Source organism: Chenopodium album, chromosome 2, assembly GCF_948465745.1.
Source record: "Chenopodium album chromosome 2, dcCheAlbu1.1, whole genome shotgun sequence".
Classification (NCBI taxonomy): domain Eukaryota; kingdom Viridiplantae; phylum Streptophyta; class Magnoliopsida; order Caryophyllales; family Amaranthaceae; genus Chenopodium; species Chenopodium album.
In genome coordinates, this window is record NC_137835.1 from 22,705,815 (window position 1) to 22,727,089 (window position 21,275).

Sequence of the window (21,275 nt, forward strand, 5' to 3'; positions counted from 1 at the left end):
AATCTGGTCAAAATATTTTGTAGATTTTAATATATGATCGTTTTAGTGAAAGGGTGTCGGTTTTGGGTCGAGTTTAGTGTTTTGCTCATATCTTCTTCGTTTTAAATCGGAATTGGGCTTATGATATACCGTTGGAAATCTTATTTCAATTTCTATCCAAAAAAATAGTATTTGGATCAAAATTATAGGGCTAAAAAATAATTTCAGCTCTGTTTTGTGATGTGGACACGAAAAGTGGAAAATAAGTTACGGTTTGGGAAATGGGTTAAGAATTGGGTTGGTTTATGAAATATATTTAGTTGAATATGGGTTTAAGCACTCCAAATATTAAATAATCAACCCGAACAATAATGGAGGTGAAATTTTGTTCATCATTGGTTTTGGTTTTGGGGAGACATTTTTAGGTTTCTACAATTACAGATAAGCTTAAATAATATGAAAATTATGCAAGGCAATGTTAATTGTGCTTAATACTCACAATTTAAATGATTTAATTGTGATTTTCATATATAAAATGAATAATGATTTGTTAGGCAGTATTAAACTTGGTTTTCTTAATAGAGGGAGCAATTGTTGTTGTTGCTTATTTAAAGCCAATAAATGGAATATCAAAAACAAACTCAGTAAGGTTTTAACAGCTACATTAACTATTGAATTTAGTTTATGAAATTTAAGCATGCTTTGCCTTACTGCTCTGTTTCATGTTTGTGTGGTTAGTGAAGTTAGTGAAAGCAGTGCGCAGGGTGCACGTAGGAATAACACAAAAACATCATAGTCCAAGGAAACTAAAAAAAAACACGTGCTCCGAAAAAGAAAAGTATGCATGTTTTATTGATGGTTCTTTTGACTATTATTCCATGTGTATTAGACAATTTTTTACTTTTAAAATAATACTTATCAGAAGAACCAACTGTTGTTATTAGTCAACCACTTCCATCAGCTTCTTTACAAATGGAGGCTCCTCAATACTGTCCTAAATGCGGAGCTAAGAAGTTTGAGTATGAATGGATCCACTTTTTTTGTGGGAATGAAAGTATTAGGATTGCTACAAATGATTTGCCTGCTAAACTTCATCGTGTCTTTACATCTCAAGATAAGGATGCATTGCACTTTAGGTAGTATGTTTCGCATGTACAATAACTTTTTTTCATTTTGCTCACTTGCAGGTGACTATAATGATAAGACTCACAAAGGAATTTATGTTTTCTTATTGCATGGTCCGATTTATCACAACTTGCCTGATTTGCTTCCTGAAAATGAAAAGCCTAAGTACTTGTAGCTTTATTTTTATGATGCACAGTTTGAAGCTATACATAGAAAAAAAAAAACACTTTTCTTGAGGTTAGGGGAGACATAATAGACATACAGATGCGGGTCACAAGTGCAAACCCATATGCTCGCTTCTTCAGATCATTAAGAGAACTGACCATAACTCATACTACACAAATTGTCATTAATCAAAGTACATTATTAGACTAGCGAGTGTATAATGCACCTTCAACTGGATGAGGTGGCTGCTATATGGCCTGATATCATGTCTTCTAGTGATTACAATAGTCCATATATAGTTGTGTCAGGAAAATCAACTAAATCTCATCGGATATATCACTATTATGGATGCTATGATCCATTACAGTACTTTCTTCTCTTACCATATGGTGATTGTGGCTGGACTCCAAGTTTGCGAAAGATTTACAAAAGTTCACGGCAAGAAGCCTTGATGGATGTTAGTCTTATTTCTTCATGTGTTGTTCATTCAGAAGAGGGTTTATTAGAAGAAGAGCTTAAACGTAAGTATTTAGTAGCAAATAAATTGCTTTACTAATTCAATATAACATATATGAATTGGTGCACACCTAAACTTATTTGACGGTTTTTTTTTTTCATACAAGTTCAGCAGACTCTTTAGGGAGCTCTAAAATGCATATATATCCTAGAGAATACCATGCTTACAAGTTACAGATCAGGCAAGGGAACATGCTTCTTCGTGGAGGCCGATGTTTCCATCAATAAATTGTTGATATGTATGTTAAGATTAAAAACACAAGGCTTGATTTTTGTAGGAGGAATCAACAAGCAATAAGAGCAGATTTGTATCAAGGAATTTTGGATACTATCGAAGATAGGGACAAAAGTGCGAACAATATTGGTCGGCAAGTTATATTGCCACCAACCTTTATTGGTGGGCCTCGTGATATGAAGAGGTGATATTTAAATGCTATGGCGCTTGTTCAGCGGTTGGGAAAACCAGATCTCTTTGTTACTATGACATGCAATGTTAAATGGCCAGAAATAATAGCTGAGCTCTCTGATAGTGAAACTGTAGCTGATCAACCAGATGTTGTTGCTCGTGTTTTCAGAAGCAAGGTAATTGATCTGAAAAAACAAACCATGGAAGAAAAGGTTTTAGGAAGGTGGCATCTATGGTATATATATGTTGTGGAATTCCAAAAAAGAGGCCTACCACATGCTCACTTTCTTATTGTTTTAGAGCATGGGTATAGCTTACAGGCCCTTCAGTTTATGATAAATTTGTAATTGCAGAAATTCCTTCTATTAAGTCTCCTCAGTTACGCAAATTTATTCCAAAGCACATGATGCATGGCCCCTATGGTAGTTTAAATCCTTATTGTGGATGCATGAAAAAGAAAATTGGGGATCATGTTGTTTGTAAATATAAATACCATGTAGGGAATATTTCAAGCACTACCCCTAGTTTGAACCCCACTGTGATCATACACTTAATCATGGTGGCGTCCAAAGGGAAAGAAGATAGAGCAAAAGAGTCGCCAACAAGTTTTAGGAACTTGTAAACCGTTCACGAGGTGAAGGTTACACCTCTTAACGATCCAAGAGATCGTTAACTCCAATAGGTCTGGAACCATGACTGGTAGTTCGGGGATGAAGGTACAAATCCAACCTAAAAGAGATTGAACCTGTCCTAATAATAAGCCTCTACTTTATTCTGATCGTATTCATGTGCGCTTTCTGACTAACATGCAATCAATAGGTTTATCCTAAACCTATTTAATCTATGTTGGTTAAATATTAATGCACAAACAAAACTATTATTGGCGATCACTTGAATTATAATCATATTAACCCTAAACAAGATTATCAATTATCTTATTAAGCGTGATTACAAGTACAAATTCTCTTTAAACATGCATAAAAGGCGTGATCAAGCAATAACAATAAAAATTAAGCAACATAATAATCAAATTATATATAATCATAATAATTATAAAAATATCAATCATAATTGAAGTAATCATGTTAAAAATAAAGCATAATAATAGCAAGATCCTGGGCATGATACTAACAAGATTAATAACAAACCCTATCATGTCACTAAACATCAAAGATCAAAGCTTTAACCCTGACATGATACCAACAAAAATATTAGGAAGAGAATAGGAAGCATCATAATAATCATAATTGTCATATTTGATATTAGAAATTATAGTTATTACCCTAAACATGATACTAGGAAGATCAAAACACCCTAACATGACACTATGAATCATAATAACAACCTAGCATGATTTTTATATCGTAATATCAATAAATCAATTAAAACACTTACTTGGATGCCTCGTATCTCTTTATAATAACAAAATACACACGTTAGTAACTTCAAGGAAAATAATAATTAAATTAAAACAATTAAATTAAATAATTGAAAGAGAGATTTGGGACCAAACCCTCAGAAATTAAACCTTTCACGTCTAAGGCGAAGACAACTTCGAACTTGGCTAGGTGTGTCTAGATCTTGTGAATGCGGAATTTTGTAGAGAAAGCTAGAGAGAGAAGAATTCTGAAAATCTAGAGAGAATAAGAGAGTTGATGATATTTGATGAGAATTGATGATTGAAAACGGAGGTTTTAGGAGACTATTTATAGAGAAAATCAGTCAGATGAATAAAAAAACGAATCAGAGTTTCAGCAAAAATAAAACACGATTAGCGCCAGACGCTGGTCATTTGCGCCAGGCGTTGAAGGTTAGCGCTAGGCGCCAAGCCTTAGCGCCAGGCGCTAATGCTTGTCGTCAGGCGCTAATAATCAGTTTCACGTATTTTTTGTTTTTATCATATCTTTTTATCCGAAAGTCCAAATAAAGCATATAATGTGTCTTTCGAAAGATCTTGAAGTTTAATTTTCAACCCAATTTGAATCAGATTAAAATCTTTTGTAGATAAAAAGAAATGGCCGAAATAGTGGAAGGGTGTCAGTTTTAGATAGAGTTTCATATCTAATTCATATCTTTTCCGTTATAGCTCGGATTTAATATTATAATATATCATTGGAAAGATAATTTCAAGATCTATCCAACCATATAAAATTTGGATAAATATTATGAAGCACGAAAATAAAATCTGAATATATTTCACTTCGTACAAAACAAGGATTCTAAAAAGGAGTAGTTTTATTCAATTTCAAACTCTTCGAAACATAATTATCAATCCTAACTCCATTAGGATTTAAAATAAACTTCTAGAGTATTCTATAAGACTATAATATATAAATCCTAATAGCTTTAGGAATGATAATTAATAATAGGCCCTCCTCTAGATCATTGGGCCGCATATAAAAACCAAACCGGGCCCAGTTTAGTATTTTGGCCATAACTTTCTCATTATTCATCGGAATTGAGCTTATAATATATCGTTGGAAAGGTATTTTCAAGACCTATCCAACTACACCATTATTGGACCCTTATCATGGACCAAACTAAACTGTAATGTACGTTTTTCATAAATAAGGTAAGAAAAGAAATATTTTCAAAAACAGAAAGAAGAGATATTTTAATAAAAACATCCTCATCACTAGACTTTTCACACTTTTGATTTGTTCGATAATCAAATGACATGAAAGGTATTCATCACCGGGTTTGGTTTTGGGGAGACACATTTGGGTGTCTACATACCCTAAGTCATATGTTGAAGAAACCACTACTAATGATGATGGCTTTCCATTGTATAAAAGGAAAAACACAGGGGAGCATGTAAGGATTCGTGGTGCCAATCTTGATAAGCGATGGGTCATTCCTTATAATCCATATTTATCATTGCTATTTGACTGCCATTTAAATGTTGAAGTGTGTTCTACTATTTAAGCTGTGAAATACCTCTATAAGTATGTTTACAAGGGTCATGACTATTTTTCTTTTAATGTTTTTGGGGAAGGTAATGAGGGTGTTGATGAGATGGAGAGTTTTCAAGCTGGTAGATGGGTTTCTCAATGTGAAGCATCTTGGAGAATATTTGGGTTTGATTTGTTTGAAATGACTCATATCATGTTGTTACTAGTGCACTTGCCAAATATGCAGACTATCTACATAAGGTCTCATGAACGGCTTGATTCAATTGTTGAAAATGAGTAAAGAAGCAAAATTACTTTGATAGAATTCTTTAGCATAAATGCAGCCATTCCTAGGGGTATAAGTCTTCGATATACTAAAATGATTGCAGAATATAGACGGGTTAGCAGCCATAAGGTTTGGGTTAAAAGAAGATACAAAAAAAATGTTGGTCGGATGGCTTTTATGGTTTCTACAAAAGGAGAGCATTTCTTTTTGCACCTGTTGCTTAGTAAAGTTGTCAGTCTTGTGTCATTTTATTATCTTAAACTATTGATGGATTTTTATACTCAATCTTTCAAGAGGCTGCTATCAAGCAGGGATTGTTTCAGGAAGACAATGCCACCACTGCTTTCTTGGAGGAGGCAACAACACAAATGTCTTCAGCAATGAAGCAACTCTTTGCAACCCTGTTAATCTTTTGCTAGCCAAGTAAGCCAAATGCGCTTTGGTTGCGTTTCTATAGTTCATTGTGTGAAGAATTTAAACATAAATATCCTAATTGCTCGTCTAAAGTTATGAAATTTATTGTGAAGGAATTGGAGAGTAGCTTAGAAGCCATAGGAAGGTCATTGGAATATTTTGGATTTGACCATTTGATTGATGAAACATATGATAGGTTCCATGTCACAAAAGATGTTGCAGATGCTCTAGAAGCACCTATTCCTCAGGCAACTGCATTTCACAGCATTATGTGTCATATCCTAGATGGTGAGCCTGGATGTTTTTTTGTAGATGAACCAAGTGGAATTGGGAAAACTTTATTATACAATGTTTTGTATGTTGTGGTGCGCAGGGAAAATAGTTCTGCCTACAACAACATAAAGTCTTGCACTTTCTAATATCCTCTCTTGAAGAACAACACTTTCAAGATTTAAGATACCATTGGATTTAGAAACATCACTTGCTTGTGATGTTCCTAAACAAGGAAGCTTAGTTGGTCTAATTAATAAGAGAAGGTGTTCTTATCATTTGGGATGAAGCTTCTATGGCACGTAGAGAAAATATTGAATCTTTAGATCTATTGCTGGGAGATCTTTATCATCCTAACTAGCCTTTTGGTGGAAAGGTGATTGTTTTTGGAGGAGATTTAAGCAAGTGTTGCCTATTTTGCCTCGCTGACACAAAAAGAGGTTGTTGGTGTAAGTGTAGTTAGTTCCTACATTTGGCCTCTTTTCACCAAATTTTGATTAACAGAAAATATCAGAGCTAAAGTATACCTACCATATTTAGCTTTCCTACTTGCTCTAGGAAATGGACAGTTACAGTCAATTGAAAATGCTTATGTTCGGCTGCCATAGCATATTATTAAGTATTATGCTCCAGATGATGATCCTGATTCTATGTTGGCTGCAACAATTTTCCCTGAAATTTGTGTGCTAGGGTTTGATAGAAACATATTTAATGAAGGAGCAATTCTCACAGCTATGAATGAGGATGTTGATGCCATAAATCAGTACATGATTGGGTTGTTTCCTGGCATATCTACTATGTATGCAAGTTATGACTCAATACTACTTGACGATATTTCTGCACACTATACCCTTCTGAATTTTTAAATACACTTTGCCTGGGAAGAATGAGTCTTCACCAACTTATGCTGGAGATAAGCAGGCCTGTTATTTTATTATGCAATTTAACACCCTCTAAAGGCATGTGTAATGGGACTCGCCTTATTTGTAGACGGTTCCTTTCTAATTCTAATATCGGCGAAATAGCATTAGGGCATTATAAAGGCACATTCTATATTGTATCTCGAGTGAACTTAAGGTCTTCAGCTTCTTCTAAGTATCCTTTTCAGTTTGAACAAAAGCAATTTCCACTGTAATTAAGCTTTGCTATGACAATAAACAAGTCTCAAGGGCAGACACTGAGTCGAGTATTAATATACCTTCCACAACCATGCTTTTCTCATGGTCAACTATGTGTTGGTCTTTCTCGTGCCAAAAGATTTGATAATGTTACTATCTATACAACTCGACCACCAGCTACTTCTCTTAGAACAAGTGTCAAGAATATCATATCATATGATGTGCTGCGACTAACTAATATCATTTAAAATGTCATGTTCTAGGTAAACTTAGATTTATCATCATTGCTTTTGTACATATATAAATTTGAGCAGTTTTTTGTTTTCTAATACATTATTTATTAAATGGACTTCGTCTTATCCTTTGATTTTGCAGCCATTGTACGTGTTGATTTGTGAACGTAGCTCGTTTGGTGAGAACATTGGATTTTATATGTTACACTTATAATACTTGAAGTTATTTTGGATATATGCCATCTATTTTGGTCAGTTTTGCAATGGCTAATTTAGCTAAGCGATTTTAAATTGCTACATTTTAATATGATATGTATATGACTTGTATTTTCTCATTTAAGATGGATTTAAAACGATAACTCCATATTATATATTTACCTTTCTTATATTAGTGTGTAGATGTATGTTTTTACTACCACTAAATATTATAATTTTCAATTTTAATATAGAATACATTTTACAAAGTGTAGGGAATATTTCAAACTTTAACCCCTAGCTTGAACCCCACTGTGATCATACACTAAAGTACGGTGGCGTCCAAAGGGAAAGAAGATAGAACAAAAGAGTCACCAACAAGTTTTTTTTAGGAACTTGTAAACCGTTCACGAGGTGAAGGTTACACCCCTTAACGATCCAAGAGATCGTCAACTCCAATAGGTCTAGAACCATGACTAGTAGTTCGGGGATGAAGGTACAAATCCAACCTAAAAGAGATTGAACCTGCCCTAATAATAGGCCTCTACTTTATTCTGATCGTATTCATGTGTGCTTTCTGACTAACATGCAATCAATAAATTTAACCCTAAACCTGTTTATCTATGTTTGTTGAATTTAATGCACAAATAAATCTATTATTGGCGATCACTTTAATTATAATCATGTTAACCCTGAACAAGATTATTAATTATCTTATTAAGTGTGATTACAAGTACAAATTCCCTTTAAACATGCATAAAAGGCGTGATCAAGCAATAACAATAAATATCAAGCAACATAATAATCATAACAATTATTATAACAATTATAATAACCATGTTAAAGCATAATAATAGCAAGATCCTAGGCATGATACTAACAAGATTAATAACAAACCCTAGCATGTCACTAAACAATAAAGATCAAATATTTAGCCCTAACGTGATACTAACATGCTATTAGGAAAGAAAATAGGAAGCATCGCAGGAAACACAATTGTCATATTTGATATTAGAAATTATAGTTGTTACCCTAAACATGATACTAGGAAGATCAAAACGCCCTAACATGACACTAGGAATCATAATAACAACCTATACATGATTTCTATATCATAATAACAATGCAAACAATTAAAGCACTTACTTGGATGTCTCGTACCTCTTTCTAATAACAAAATACAAACGTTAGTAAATTCAAGGAAAATATTAAACAAACAATTAAATTAAATAATTGAAATAGAGATTTGGGACCAAACCCTCAGAAATTAAAACCTTTCACGTCTAGGGCGAAGGCAACTTCGAATTATGTTAGATGTTTCTACTGCTAATGTATGAGGAATTTTTCTTGTAAAAGGCTAGGCTAGAGAGAGGGAGAGAATAAAAAACTTCTTTATGAGAGTTGGTGAAAGAGAGAATTAGCATTGATGGAAATTGATGATTGTAGATGATTTAAAACGGAGTTTTTAGGATGCTATTTATAGAGAAAATCAGCCAAAAAGATAGAAAATCGAACCAGAGTTTCAACGAGAATAAAACTCGATTAGCGCCAATCGCTGGTCATTAGCGCCAGACGTTGAAGGTTAGCGCCAGGCGCCAAGCTTTAGCGCCAGACGCTAATGATTAGCGTCAGGCGCTAATAATCAGTTTCACGCGTTTTGTTTTTATCATATCTTTTGATCCGGAAGTCTAAATAAGACATATAATATGTCGTTGGAAAGCTCTTGAAGTCTAATTTCCAAAACAATTGAAATCAGATTAAAATATTTTGTAGATAAAAATATATGGCCGAAATAGTGGAAGGGTGTCAGTTTTGGATAAAGTTTCATGTCTCATTCATATCTTTTTCGTTATACCTCGGATTTAATATTATAATATATCATTGGAAAGATAATTTCAATATCTATCCAAACATATAAAATTTGGTTAAAGATTATAAGGCATGAAAAATAAAATCTGAATATATTCCACTTCGTACAAAACAAGGATTCTAAAAATGAGTAGTTTTATTCAATTTCAAACTCTTTAAAACATAATTATCAATCCTAACTCCATTAGGATTTAAAAAAACCTTCTTGAGTATTCTAGAAGACTATATTCAATCCTAATATCTTTAGGAATGATAATTAATAATAGGCCCTCCTCTAGATCATTGGGCCGAATATAAAAACCAAATCGGGCCCAGTTTAGTATTTTGGCCATAACTTCCTCATTATTCATCGGAATTAGGCTTATTATATATCGTTGGAAAGGTATTTTCAAGCCCCATCCAACTACACCATTATTGGACCCATATCATGGATCAAACTAAACTGGAATGCACGTTTTTAAAAAATAAGGTAAGAACAGAAATATTTTCAAAAACAGAAAGATGAGATGTTTTAATAAAAACATCCTCATCACTAGACTTTTCACACTTTCGCTTTGTTTGATAATCAAATGACATGAAAGGTATTCAGCACTGGGTTTGGTTTTGGGGAGACACAAATGGGTGTCTACATAAGCCCCCACTTTGACTGAGTTTGGAGAAACGCAAGTTTCGAAAACAAAAGTCAAAGTATTGATAGGGACGGAGAATGATTCAGAACGTTCTGCGATCCTAAATCATTCTTGTAACGCCGATACCTGCAAAACTAGCGTTAGTTAAACAGATAAAAGAGTTAAGAAACGTGTATCTTGCACCGTCGAGCACACGTCTCTAGAGGTAACCGATTTGCTGCCGTATTGATGTATTTTTGTATTTTTGACGACCTCCTGCAAGCTAGAGAATGCCGCCTGAAGACTGCTACGCTTGTAACTTCCTCCAATTCCGCTATGATAGACTTCTGTAAGCTAGAGAACCCCATCGAAGATTGCTTCGCTTGAAACCACCTTCTAGCACTTTGTGACCATCTTCCGCAAGCCAGGGAACACGATCGAAGAAAACTTCGCTTGAAATCACCTCTAGTTGTTTGTTGCGATAATATTCCAAAGAAAACTTCTGAAGACCAACGCTTGTCGATCTTTAAAGCTCGCTTGAACTTTGCTTCCGCTATGCCAGTACGTCGGCGCTTTAGCTGCTTGTGAACCATTATGTCCCTGCTTTTGCTGTGATGACAATCCTCTTTTCTTTGGGAATAGTTGCCAACACAACTCTTGTGTGATGTATGACAATCCGATTTAGGAAAAGTTGTCAATGCTTCGTAACAATCCATCCTTGGAAATGTTGCCACGATGAAGCGACAATCCGTATCTCGGAAAATTTGCCAAAATCCAATTTTTGGGAAAAGTTGCCAATGCTTCGTAACAATCTGTCATAAGAATTTTGCTACGATCGACAATCCACATCTTGGAATATAACTCTTGAAAGCGATCCACCTTGGAAAGTTGCCAATGATATGTGACAATCCTTTTGGGAAAATATTGCCACTATTGACAATCCGCATCTTGGAACATTTGCAAAAAAGAGTCGACCGACAATCCACTTCGGGAAAATTTGCCACTTACTGAAATGAATGACAATCCACGTTAAGGAACCTTTGCCGAAATTTATGATGAATAGAGTCCTACAAAAATCCTTTGGGAAATTTCGCCATAGGGAACTGGGTGTATGACAATCCAATCTCGGAAAACTTGCCAGCGATGACAATCCGAACTTGGAAAAATTGCTAAATAGAGAAGGAGCACGACAATCCACACTTGGAAACTTTGCCAGAGATGACAATCCAATCTTGGAAAAATTGTCGTTTAAGAAAATGCACGACAATCCATGTTTTGGAAATATTGTCAGTTGGAGATGACAATCCAATCTTGGAAAAATTGTCGTTTAAGAAGAATGCGCGACAATCCATATTTGGAAATATTGTCGTTTAAGAAGAATGCGCGACAATCCATATTTGGAAATATTGTAGTTTAAGTGCTTGCTTTTAAACCGATACGTTGGTGCTTGTAATGAGCCAGTGTTTTAGGCGCTTAAGCTAAGTGAGACGATTTTTTGTCAGGTCAATCACTTACTATGATTGTAATCGAGCCGACTACTAATCATGTCAATTTGCTTATAGGGGCTAACTGGTGTACCAAGGAACCCGAAATTGCTGTATGAGGTCGAAATAACCATTCTGAGAGGCTTCGAGCTCTGTCGCTGCTGAAATATCGCTGGCGCCAAGAATTGGATGTAATACCCGATTATTTTATGATTTTATATAATATATTTTATAAAAATATAGTTTGTTTTTATTTATTATATAACTTTTCTAATCTCATATTTTTATTTAGAGTTCGTAAATTTTTAAACCCTATCTTGTTTAAATAGCACTGCACAATTCAAAACGTATATAAACTATTTTAAACCCTAATAATATTAAGCATTGCCTCCGCTTACTCCAAAAAGAAAAGAAAAAAATCTCTCGTGAGTTTACTACTTTGGCCGTTAACCATGATGATACAATTCAATCATCAGTTGGATTTTCCAAATCAAAGTCAACCCTTGTTTTGGTGCGCATAAATAAACATCTCATATTCATGAGATTTTCATTATACAATGTGAATGAAAGTGTGATGTTCTCCTCATAAAGTAAAACGAGTATTTTATAAGTTCATATTGTATGTCTGTGACGGTAATCACACAACTTTGGAGATGTTTGTATTATATTTCGTATTATTATGTGTGATATGATTTATTATTTGTACTCTTTGTATATATGATTAATTAGTATGATATTGTATGATTTGATTTGAATATCGTATTTATTTTTTGTTATATAATTGACTGTGCAATTATTTCTAGGGTTTTTAATGTTGTTATTTTAGGGAGTATTGTTATATTGAGGTTTTAGGGTTACTAATGTAGAGTATTATTTTGGGTTAAGAATTGATTACATTTGGGTAACTAGTATGATTGCCCTATAAGAGTTGAGATATACTACGATTGGATCGAGTTCAAATTATTATATTATTTGGGAACATGTGCCAATATTGAGAATTTATTATCATGTGAAAGATTACTTGATCGATGTATGAGATCAAAAGGTTGAGATTATTATTTTGTTATTGGTTTGAGGCTCGGCGTTATATAACTTAGTCCTTGGCTTGTTGGTAAGAGGGTAATAATCATGAGTTAAGAATGAGGTACAATCTTTAATATTTATTTTTCTATGGTCCCCTACAGTGGGAATTGACCCGTATGTAGTCTGGTTCAAGGTGTTTTCTGGTTATTGGGGGTATTCAAGTTTTTATACTTGTTGGTTTTATTCGAATTACCCATGTCCAAGGCTAGGTATAGAACAACGAGCATGGCACACTTATGGGTTATATGAGTTGATTGAGTAGAGTTCGAACTATTATTCGAGGTTGAGTTGTTAAAGGTTATTTTCATAGTACAATGTGTTATGTAGTTTTGAACTACATTATTTAATTGAGCTAGTAATGTTGATTATCCTATTATACTCTATATTCTGATATGTGGTGATTACTCAGCTTTTTGCTGACGTGTGTGTTATTTTGTTTTGCTACTTGTGTTTGCGGCCATGTCTTTTTCTTATGGTGGCCCTTGGACAATCTATTTTGGAATTTGTCCTTAATGGTGAGCAGTCAAGATTTTCTAAGCAGGTTGATCAAGTGGTTGTAGCTAAAGGAGCTCAAGTGTTTCGATTAGTGTGATGTCATGAGTTTATAAAGTTGTATAAATAGCTCACCTAGTTTTTTGGGTTGTAATTATTGGGATTTTTGTAAGCCTTAACACTTGACAGGTTGTTGAGTGTGGCGGTAATACCTCTGATTTAGGTGTATGCTTCCGCAATTTTATTTAAAGGTTGTTTATTTTTCTTTTATTTATTGTTTATTATTAGCTAGTAAATCGGGGGTGTTACATTGGATCTGTCGCCAGACGCTGGGATCTAGCGCCAGGCGCTGAAATTTGTTGCCCGACGCTGGATGTTGTCGTCTGGCGCAGGAGTCGGGTCTTCCCTTTTTGCTTTTTCTGTCGTTGTTGCTCGGTTTCGCTCCGAACTTTGAGCTTGGTCGTTTCCTTTCAACCAAATCTGCTCAAATCTTTTATTAATTAAAGCTCTTCATCTCTAATTTACTGATCCATGTAACTCCTCTTATCTTGGAGGAATCTCCTATATCATATTCGCGGTTTTTTCGAAAAAAAAAGATCCGGGAATGTCCTTGCTTGCTGGGATGTACCTGCATTTATATCTTTGACTATAGGACTTTGCTTATCTTTCTTTAGGGTTGACCTAAGACTTAGTGTTTCTTGACTCGTTGACTTATCGTGACTCAAGGTATGAACTTGACTCATTGTGATTGACTGACTCGGGGTTGACCCGACTCAAAGTGTTTTACACATGTGTTAGACTCAAATCAAGGTGGTATGACACGACATGACTCAATGTGTACATGACTCGTGTATGCATTGTAATGTGATCGTGCGACTCGAAAATGCAAAAAAGCAAAAAATTTCCGTCATTTTTGTGGAGGGTACCGACTTTCTCCCGAAAAAGAAAGACGTGAAAAAAGAATCGAAGTTAAGTTTTTGAAGGTGTATGTTGAATGAGCTTAGTTAAATGTTGTTTCTCACAGTACAAGGATTGTAACATCTTAGACTATCCTAGTTGACTCGATAATGAAAGTATTTAGGTAACTTAGGCGCGGAGGCTAAGCACTTCATACTTCGATGCAATGATGATTATGATTGATGAGTGATTTTGATATGACAATACGTGCTTCAACGTTGTGTTAAGATTTCATGACAAAGGGTTCCTAAGGGAAAGTATATTTGGTCATGTATCTGTGTAGTGTGTGAAAGTGACACTAAAGTTAGGCCGCAAGGGCTAAGTGTGTGGAAAGATATTATTTTTTTTAAAAGAGTCAAATGGTGGTGACTCTTAGGCTAGGTAAGCTAATGATGTAGGGATCAAGCCCCCAATTCTAGCTCTAAGTGAATAGGGATGAGCATTGGAGATCCCTTGATATGATCAATTGTGAATGTAAATATGAATGCATGTTTATTACGGCCGCACCTCGATGTGAGGTTGCCTACGTATCCGTTAGGAATCAGGTCGAACGTAGCTCTAGCCGAACCTCGCACAAGTGTGTGTATACCTCAAAAAGGTCTTTTTAAGGGTTGTAACGTGGTTAGGCTAAAGGTTGAAGAAGAAGGGGATAAAGGCTCAAGACCCTAGATAAGCCCCCAAGGTGTGCAACTTTGCTTTTGGATCTTTATATTTTTATGCTTAGGTTTCTACTCTTTTCTCTTTTTTTTTTGCTTTAGCATTTATTTTTATTTTTATGAGTGTGGGCAATCCCGATCATGCGGTCTATCACTCACTTGGCATTCATGTTTCTCGGGCATGGTACCGAGCACTCGATAAGAGACGCAATCTGAGACGTGTTCATATCAAAGACATGTTCATGTCAAAGACATTGGAACACTTGCCCTTTTTGTACACTTTTATTTATTTTTTTCTTATTTTATTTATTTTGATCTTTTGAAATCACTCAAGCTTTTTATGAAATTGAAAATTGCATAAGTTACACACCATCTCATCCCAAGGTTAGGTAGATGTGGGTTGAAAAATGAAAGGTCTATCGTTAGACAAGGCTCAAAGTAGTTTATGAAAAAAGGATTGCATATTTGAAGGGTAAAAGGTGATATGATGTGGCTACAAAGGGTGCCTCAAATCATTGGTATACCTTGTGCTTAATTCGACAATGTTTTTTTTTTTTTTTTTTTTTTTTTGTGCAATGCAACGCAATGATCATATGCAAGAAAATAAATGCTCATTTTATTAAAAGGAAAAAAGAAAGAATCTACAAAATTAATCTAAGGGAAATAAAAAGGTGCCTATGCTAGACTTGTTGGGGGAAACGGTAAATAAAAAAAAAAGAGGTCATGAAATCTCGTCGTTGAAGCTCGCCTTTGTCTTGTGTTGTTTACTTCATCATCACCCAGTCTTCTCGTTAGCTAAAGGCAATGGGATCTTATGTGCTTCTATGAGATCTTGAATGAGATTTTAAAACCTGTAGCATTCATCAGTAGTATGACCGCGTCCTCGATGGTACTTGCAATAAGAGTTGGGATTCCATCTCGAAGATCGATTTTCTGGCGTTGGATCCTCGGTAGGGTCAATAGGTTTGATTAATCCTCGATCATAGAGACGATCGAAAGCAGCATCGTAGGTCATTCCAATGGGTGTGAACTCTCTCCTGGGTTTCCTTTTGGATCCTTGATTGTCCATGGCTAAGACACCATTATGGTCAAAGGTACTAACATTATTTCTAGAGTGGGCGTTTTCGGAAGAAGAAGGATTGTCGTTCTTCTTTCCTTTCCAGCCATTGTGGTTACTATTGTTAGTAGCTTTTTGTTTTGCGAGGTCATCTTCGATTTCAATTCCGATGTCATAAACGGCCTTGAAAGTATTCAGATTGTGTTGATATTTTAAATGCTTCGAATACTTCTCTTGGAGATTCTTGATAAACATCCTCACAGATTCTTTTTCAGTGGGCACCTCAATCATCTTAGCGGAAGTTTCCCTCCATTTATTAAAGAAAGAAGTAAAGCCTTCATTCTCTTTTTGTCTTAGCATCTCAAGTTGTCTATAATCGGTTTCAACTTGAATATTGCACTTGTACCTATCAATGAAAGCGTTTACTATCGATTCCCAGGTAGAGGTTTTCTCTTTATCAAGGGAGAAGAACCATTGTTGGCAAACGGTTTCAAGAGATAGAGAAAATATAGAGGGAAACACTTTCTTATCAATACCCTTAACACTCATTATTGTTTCAAAAGCTCTTAAATGAAAATAAGGGTTGTCAGTTGCCTTGAATTTTGGGATGTCGTTGGCATTGAACTTATGCGGAAGAAGTTCTTTATCCACCAAGACCCCTTGTGAACTAATGCCCTGAAATTTATAGTCACTAGATAGCTTGCTCAAGCTTTCTTGCATGAGGTTCATTTGTCGTTGCTTCACAGGGTCATCAATTTTGAGGGTTAAAGCCTTTAACACCTCAGTCACGTCAGTCAATTGACTCCTAAGTTCATTAACTTCCTCTTGAGTTGCCATTATCTTTTTAGTCTTCCTCTTTTGACGAATCGGTTTATCAAAAATTAAGACTTGAATAAAGAGGTTATCCTTGATTAATCGCCCTTTTCTCCTCGACCAAGTACTGTGGAAAAGGAATTTGGGGATATTTATTGTTAATTATTTGACTCAAACTTTATTCAACATGCAATGGATAGAAGAAGGTAGAAAATGAGGGTGGTGATATGGAGAAAGCATGTAGATGGAGAGATGTGGAAAATTAGGAATAGAATGTACCCCCAACTCAAATGACGGAAAAAACCGACTCATGCATGAACCTAAGACATGGTCATGGTGATATATACTCAAGGTGTGTGCTAAGACTAGTGAGTATAGGTGACATGTTAAGACTTTTGTGTAAGACCATGTGGCTAGACTATGTGACTAGACTCAAGCAAAGACTAAGTTAAGACATCATGTATATGCATTAAACTGGACAGGCTGTGGTATTTTAGTCATAACTTTTGATCCGTGACTCTGATTGGGATGAAACTAACTCCAAATTAAATATAAAACTCGGGGCTACAGATCCATAGGCTGTAGGACTCGTAGTTCTTCCTAGAACTCCGGATATGACCAAAACAAGTTGATGCTTGTGCAGTACACGGGAATAAAAATCCGGATTGACTTAAAGGGACTATGACTCGATTTTAGACATATTTATTAGCTAAAATTAATTAATTAATTAATTAATTAATTAAACAAAGTCCTTTAGTCATTAATTATTTTATTAAGTCTTAACACAAGTCAAACAAACGGTTAGGAAAAAAACACGTAGAGTATGCACAACAAATAATGCACAATTAGTCAAGTAGGCACAATATGATGCAATGAGTTTGCAACCTAACCATGGCTCTAATTCTCTAAAGTTCGGGATATGGGTTAGTCAAAGAGGGTACATGGTTAATTGTCCGGATGCACCGCGCGGAATCCTAACCGTGAAGGGTTGGCGCGAGTGGATGGGACACCGCGAGTTAAAAAAAACTCGCTTCCATGGTTTGGTGAATTCAACATTCTCGGATGTACCCTTTGTTGCACAAAGCGTTCAATCAGGTAGATGGAGCATGAATTCCCAGAGGATTATGTCCATATGTAGAACACATATGGGTTTCAGAAAAGTGAGAAAAACTCAATCAGGAAGTAGGATCGAGCAAACAATGCTAAAAATTGGTCGAAATTAGAACGCATATTTCTGGCTCGGTATTGGAAGAATTTGGCGCCAACAAACAGAGATTGGCGCCAACTTTTGGCTTTAGCGCCTGGCGACAAAGCTGTCGTCTTAGATTTTCTGTTTGCTGACGCTAATTCCTACATGCCTCAGCAGCTTTCTGTGCTCGATAAAATTTTCCAGTTTCGTGCAGCGTTATTTCGATCCTAGTTGTGAAAGATATTTCTCAAATTTCCTACGTGTAAGAATCCTATGTTTTAACTCATTACGGATGGTCTTTCCAATGAGATCTTTTTTATGCATATGACAATAAAGTTAATCAAAATTACGCACATGAAATACTTAGAACGTTTCGAGTCTCATCCACTCATTCTAAATCATTGCCGAAATAAATTTTAGGAAATTAAATAGAAATCCTCCCCAGTGGAGTCACCAAAAACTGTAGGGAATATTTCAAACGTTAACCCCTAGATTGAACCCCACTGTGATCATACACTAAAGTACGGTGGCGTCCAAAGGGAAAGAAGATAGAGCAAAAGAGTCGCCAACAAGTTTTTTTTAGGAACTTGTAAACCGTTCACGAGGTGAAGGTTACACCCCTTAATGATCCAAGAGATCGTCAACTCCATAAGGTCTGGAACCATGACTGGTAGTTTGGGGATGAAGGTACAAATCCAACCTAAAAGAGATTGAACCTGCCCTAATAATAGACCTCTACTTTATTCTGATCGTATTCATGTGCGCTTTCTGACTAACATGCAATCAATAGGTTTAACCTTAAACCTGTTTATCTATGTTGGTTGAATTTAATGCACAAATAAATCTAGTATTGGCGATCACTTTAATTATAATCATGTGAACCCTAAACAAGATTATTAATTATCTTATTAAGTGTGATTACAAGTACAAATTCTCATTAAACATGCATAAAAGGCGTGATCAAGCAATAACAATAAATATCAAGCAACATAATAATCATAACAATTATAATAACCATGTTAAAGCATAATAATAGCAAGATCCTAGGCATGATACTAACAAGATTAATAACAAACCCTAGCATGTCACTAAACAATAAAGATCAAATATTTAGCCCTAACGTGATACTAACATGCTATTAGGAAAGAAAATAGGAAGCATCGCAGGAAACACAATTGTTATATTTGATATTAAAAATTATAGTTGTTACCCTAAACATGATACTAGGAAGATCAAAACGCCCTAACATGACACTAGGAATCATAATAACAACCTATACATGATTTCTATATCATAATAACAATGCAAACAATTAAAGCACTTACTTGGATGCAAACAATTATGCTAGATGTTTCTACTGCTAATGTATGAGGAATTTTGCTTGTAAAAGGCTAGGCTAGAGAGAGGGAGAGAATCAAAAAATTCTTTATGAGAGTTGGTGAAAGAGAGAATTATCATTGATGGAAATTGATGATTGGAGATGATTTAAAACGGAGTTTTTAGGAGGCTATTTATAGAGAAAATCAGCCAAAAAGATAGAAAATCGAACCAGAGTTTCAACGAGAATAAAACACGATTAGCGCCAAACGTTGGTCATTAGCGCCAGACGCTGAAGGTTAGCGCCAGGCGCTAAAGGTTAGTGCCAGGCGCCAAGCCTTAGCACCAGGCGTTAATGATTAGCGTCAGGCACTAATAATCAGTTTCACGCGTTTTATTTTTATCATATCTTTTGATTCGGAAGTCTAAATAAGACAAATAATATGTCGTTGGAAAGCTCTTGAAGTCTAATTTCCAACCCAATTAGAATCAGATTAAAATCTTTTGTAGATAAAAAGATATGACCGAAATAGTGGAAGGGTGTTTGTTTTGGATAAAGTTTCATGTCTCATTCATATCTTTTTCGTTATAGCTCGGATTTATTATTATAATATATCATTGGAAAGATAATTTTAATATCTATCCAAACATATAAAATTTGGATAAAGATTATGAGGCACGAAAATAAAATCTGAATATATTCCACTTCGTACAAAACAAGGATTCTAAAAATGAGTAGTTTTATTCAATTTCAAACTCTTTAGAACATAATTATCAATCCTAAATCCATTAGGATTTAAAAAAAAAACCTTCTAGAGTATTCTAGAAGACTATAATCAATCCTAATAGCTTTAGGAATGATAATTAATAATAGGCCCTCTTCTAGATCATTGGGCCGCATATAAAAACCAAATCGGGCCCAGTTTAGTATTTTGGCCATAACTTCCTCATTATTCATCGGAATTGGGCTTATAATATATCGTTGGAAAGGTCTTTTCAAGCCCCATCCAACTACACCATTATTGGACCCATATCATGGAGAAAACTAAACTATAATGCACGTTTTTCAAAAATAAGGTAAGAAAAGAAATATTTTCAAAAACAGAATGAAGAGATATTTTAATAAAAACATCCTCATCACTAGACTTTTCACCCTTTTGCTTCGTTCGATAATCAAATGAAATGAAAGGTATTCATCACTGGATTTGGTTTTGGGGAGACACAAATGGGTGTCTACACATAGTAATAATATACAAGCGGTAGATTAGTAATGAATTACTATAATGTTTTGATAATAAACAAAAAAACATGTAATATTTCTGTAATTTTAAATTTTATTATGCTAACATAGTAGTCTAAATCATATTAATCATATGTCTCAATAAAGTATATTAAAGCTAAGGTTACTTGTGTTATTGGAAAACCTGAACAAGGGAACTAACTATTATCCAAGTAAAATAAGCACATGCTTATTTCCAGTGGATATTACACAGGTTTATTTTTCTAGCTTTAATATTTCCTTTGTTCTATATACAGACTACTTTACTCTCTCAAAACGTACTTCTGATTTCCTTTTTAGAGTTAAGCTTTCTTACAGATTATTTTCTCTGATTTCTGCTGCTAAGGTAAGTTCATTAATAGTTTTATTCTCTTGTTCTTAAATCATTAAGTTATTGCTTATTTGCATTTATTAGTGTTCTTTGTTAGATTTTATTTACTGTCATATCTTGATATACATGGTTGTTGTGCCTTCCAGTATTTAAGATCTACACTTTTTTTTTATTTGCTTAATTGCATTTAATACCATGACTTATTGAATACATTTCACTATGAGAGCTCTATTTGGGTGCTTACTATGTACAATATAATTTAGATGCAATTATGGTTGTCTATACTATAATGTTATAGTTGTTGAGCTTATTATGGTTACTTACTTTGACGAGGTTGTTTGTATGATAGAGAACATAATTTAAATGTACACAAAAAAATATAAATACAAAATTAAACAAGGCATCTTATTATTTTTGCTTGTTTTTATCTTACACTTGGAAGAACTGCAACAACCTTTTTATTAGTGCCTTACCATGTAATGTATAGCATTGAACATTTACAAGCATTATCTGATAATGTTTCTTACATGCATTTGTATTAG

The 21,275-nt window shown here is 34.7% G+C and overlaps 1 protein-coding gene across 1 annotated transcript; it reads left to right on the forward strand.

Annotated features, from left to right (window-relative positions):
* The first annotated feature begins 2,220 nt into the window (after positions 1-2,220).
* LOC145570581 (uncharacterized) lies at positions 2,221-5,383 on the forward strand. The gene is made up of 2 exons (XM_081629704.1): positions 2,221-2,367; positions 5,138-5,383. The coding sequence occupies exons 1-2, from the start codon at positions 2,221-2,223 to the stop codon at positions 5,381-5,383; spliced, it is 393 nt and encodes a 130-aa protein (XP_081485830.1).
* The last annotated feature ends 15,892 nt before the right edge of the window (positions 5,384-21,275 follow it).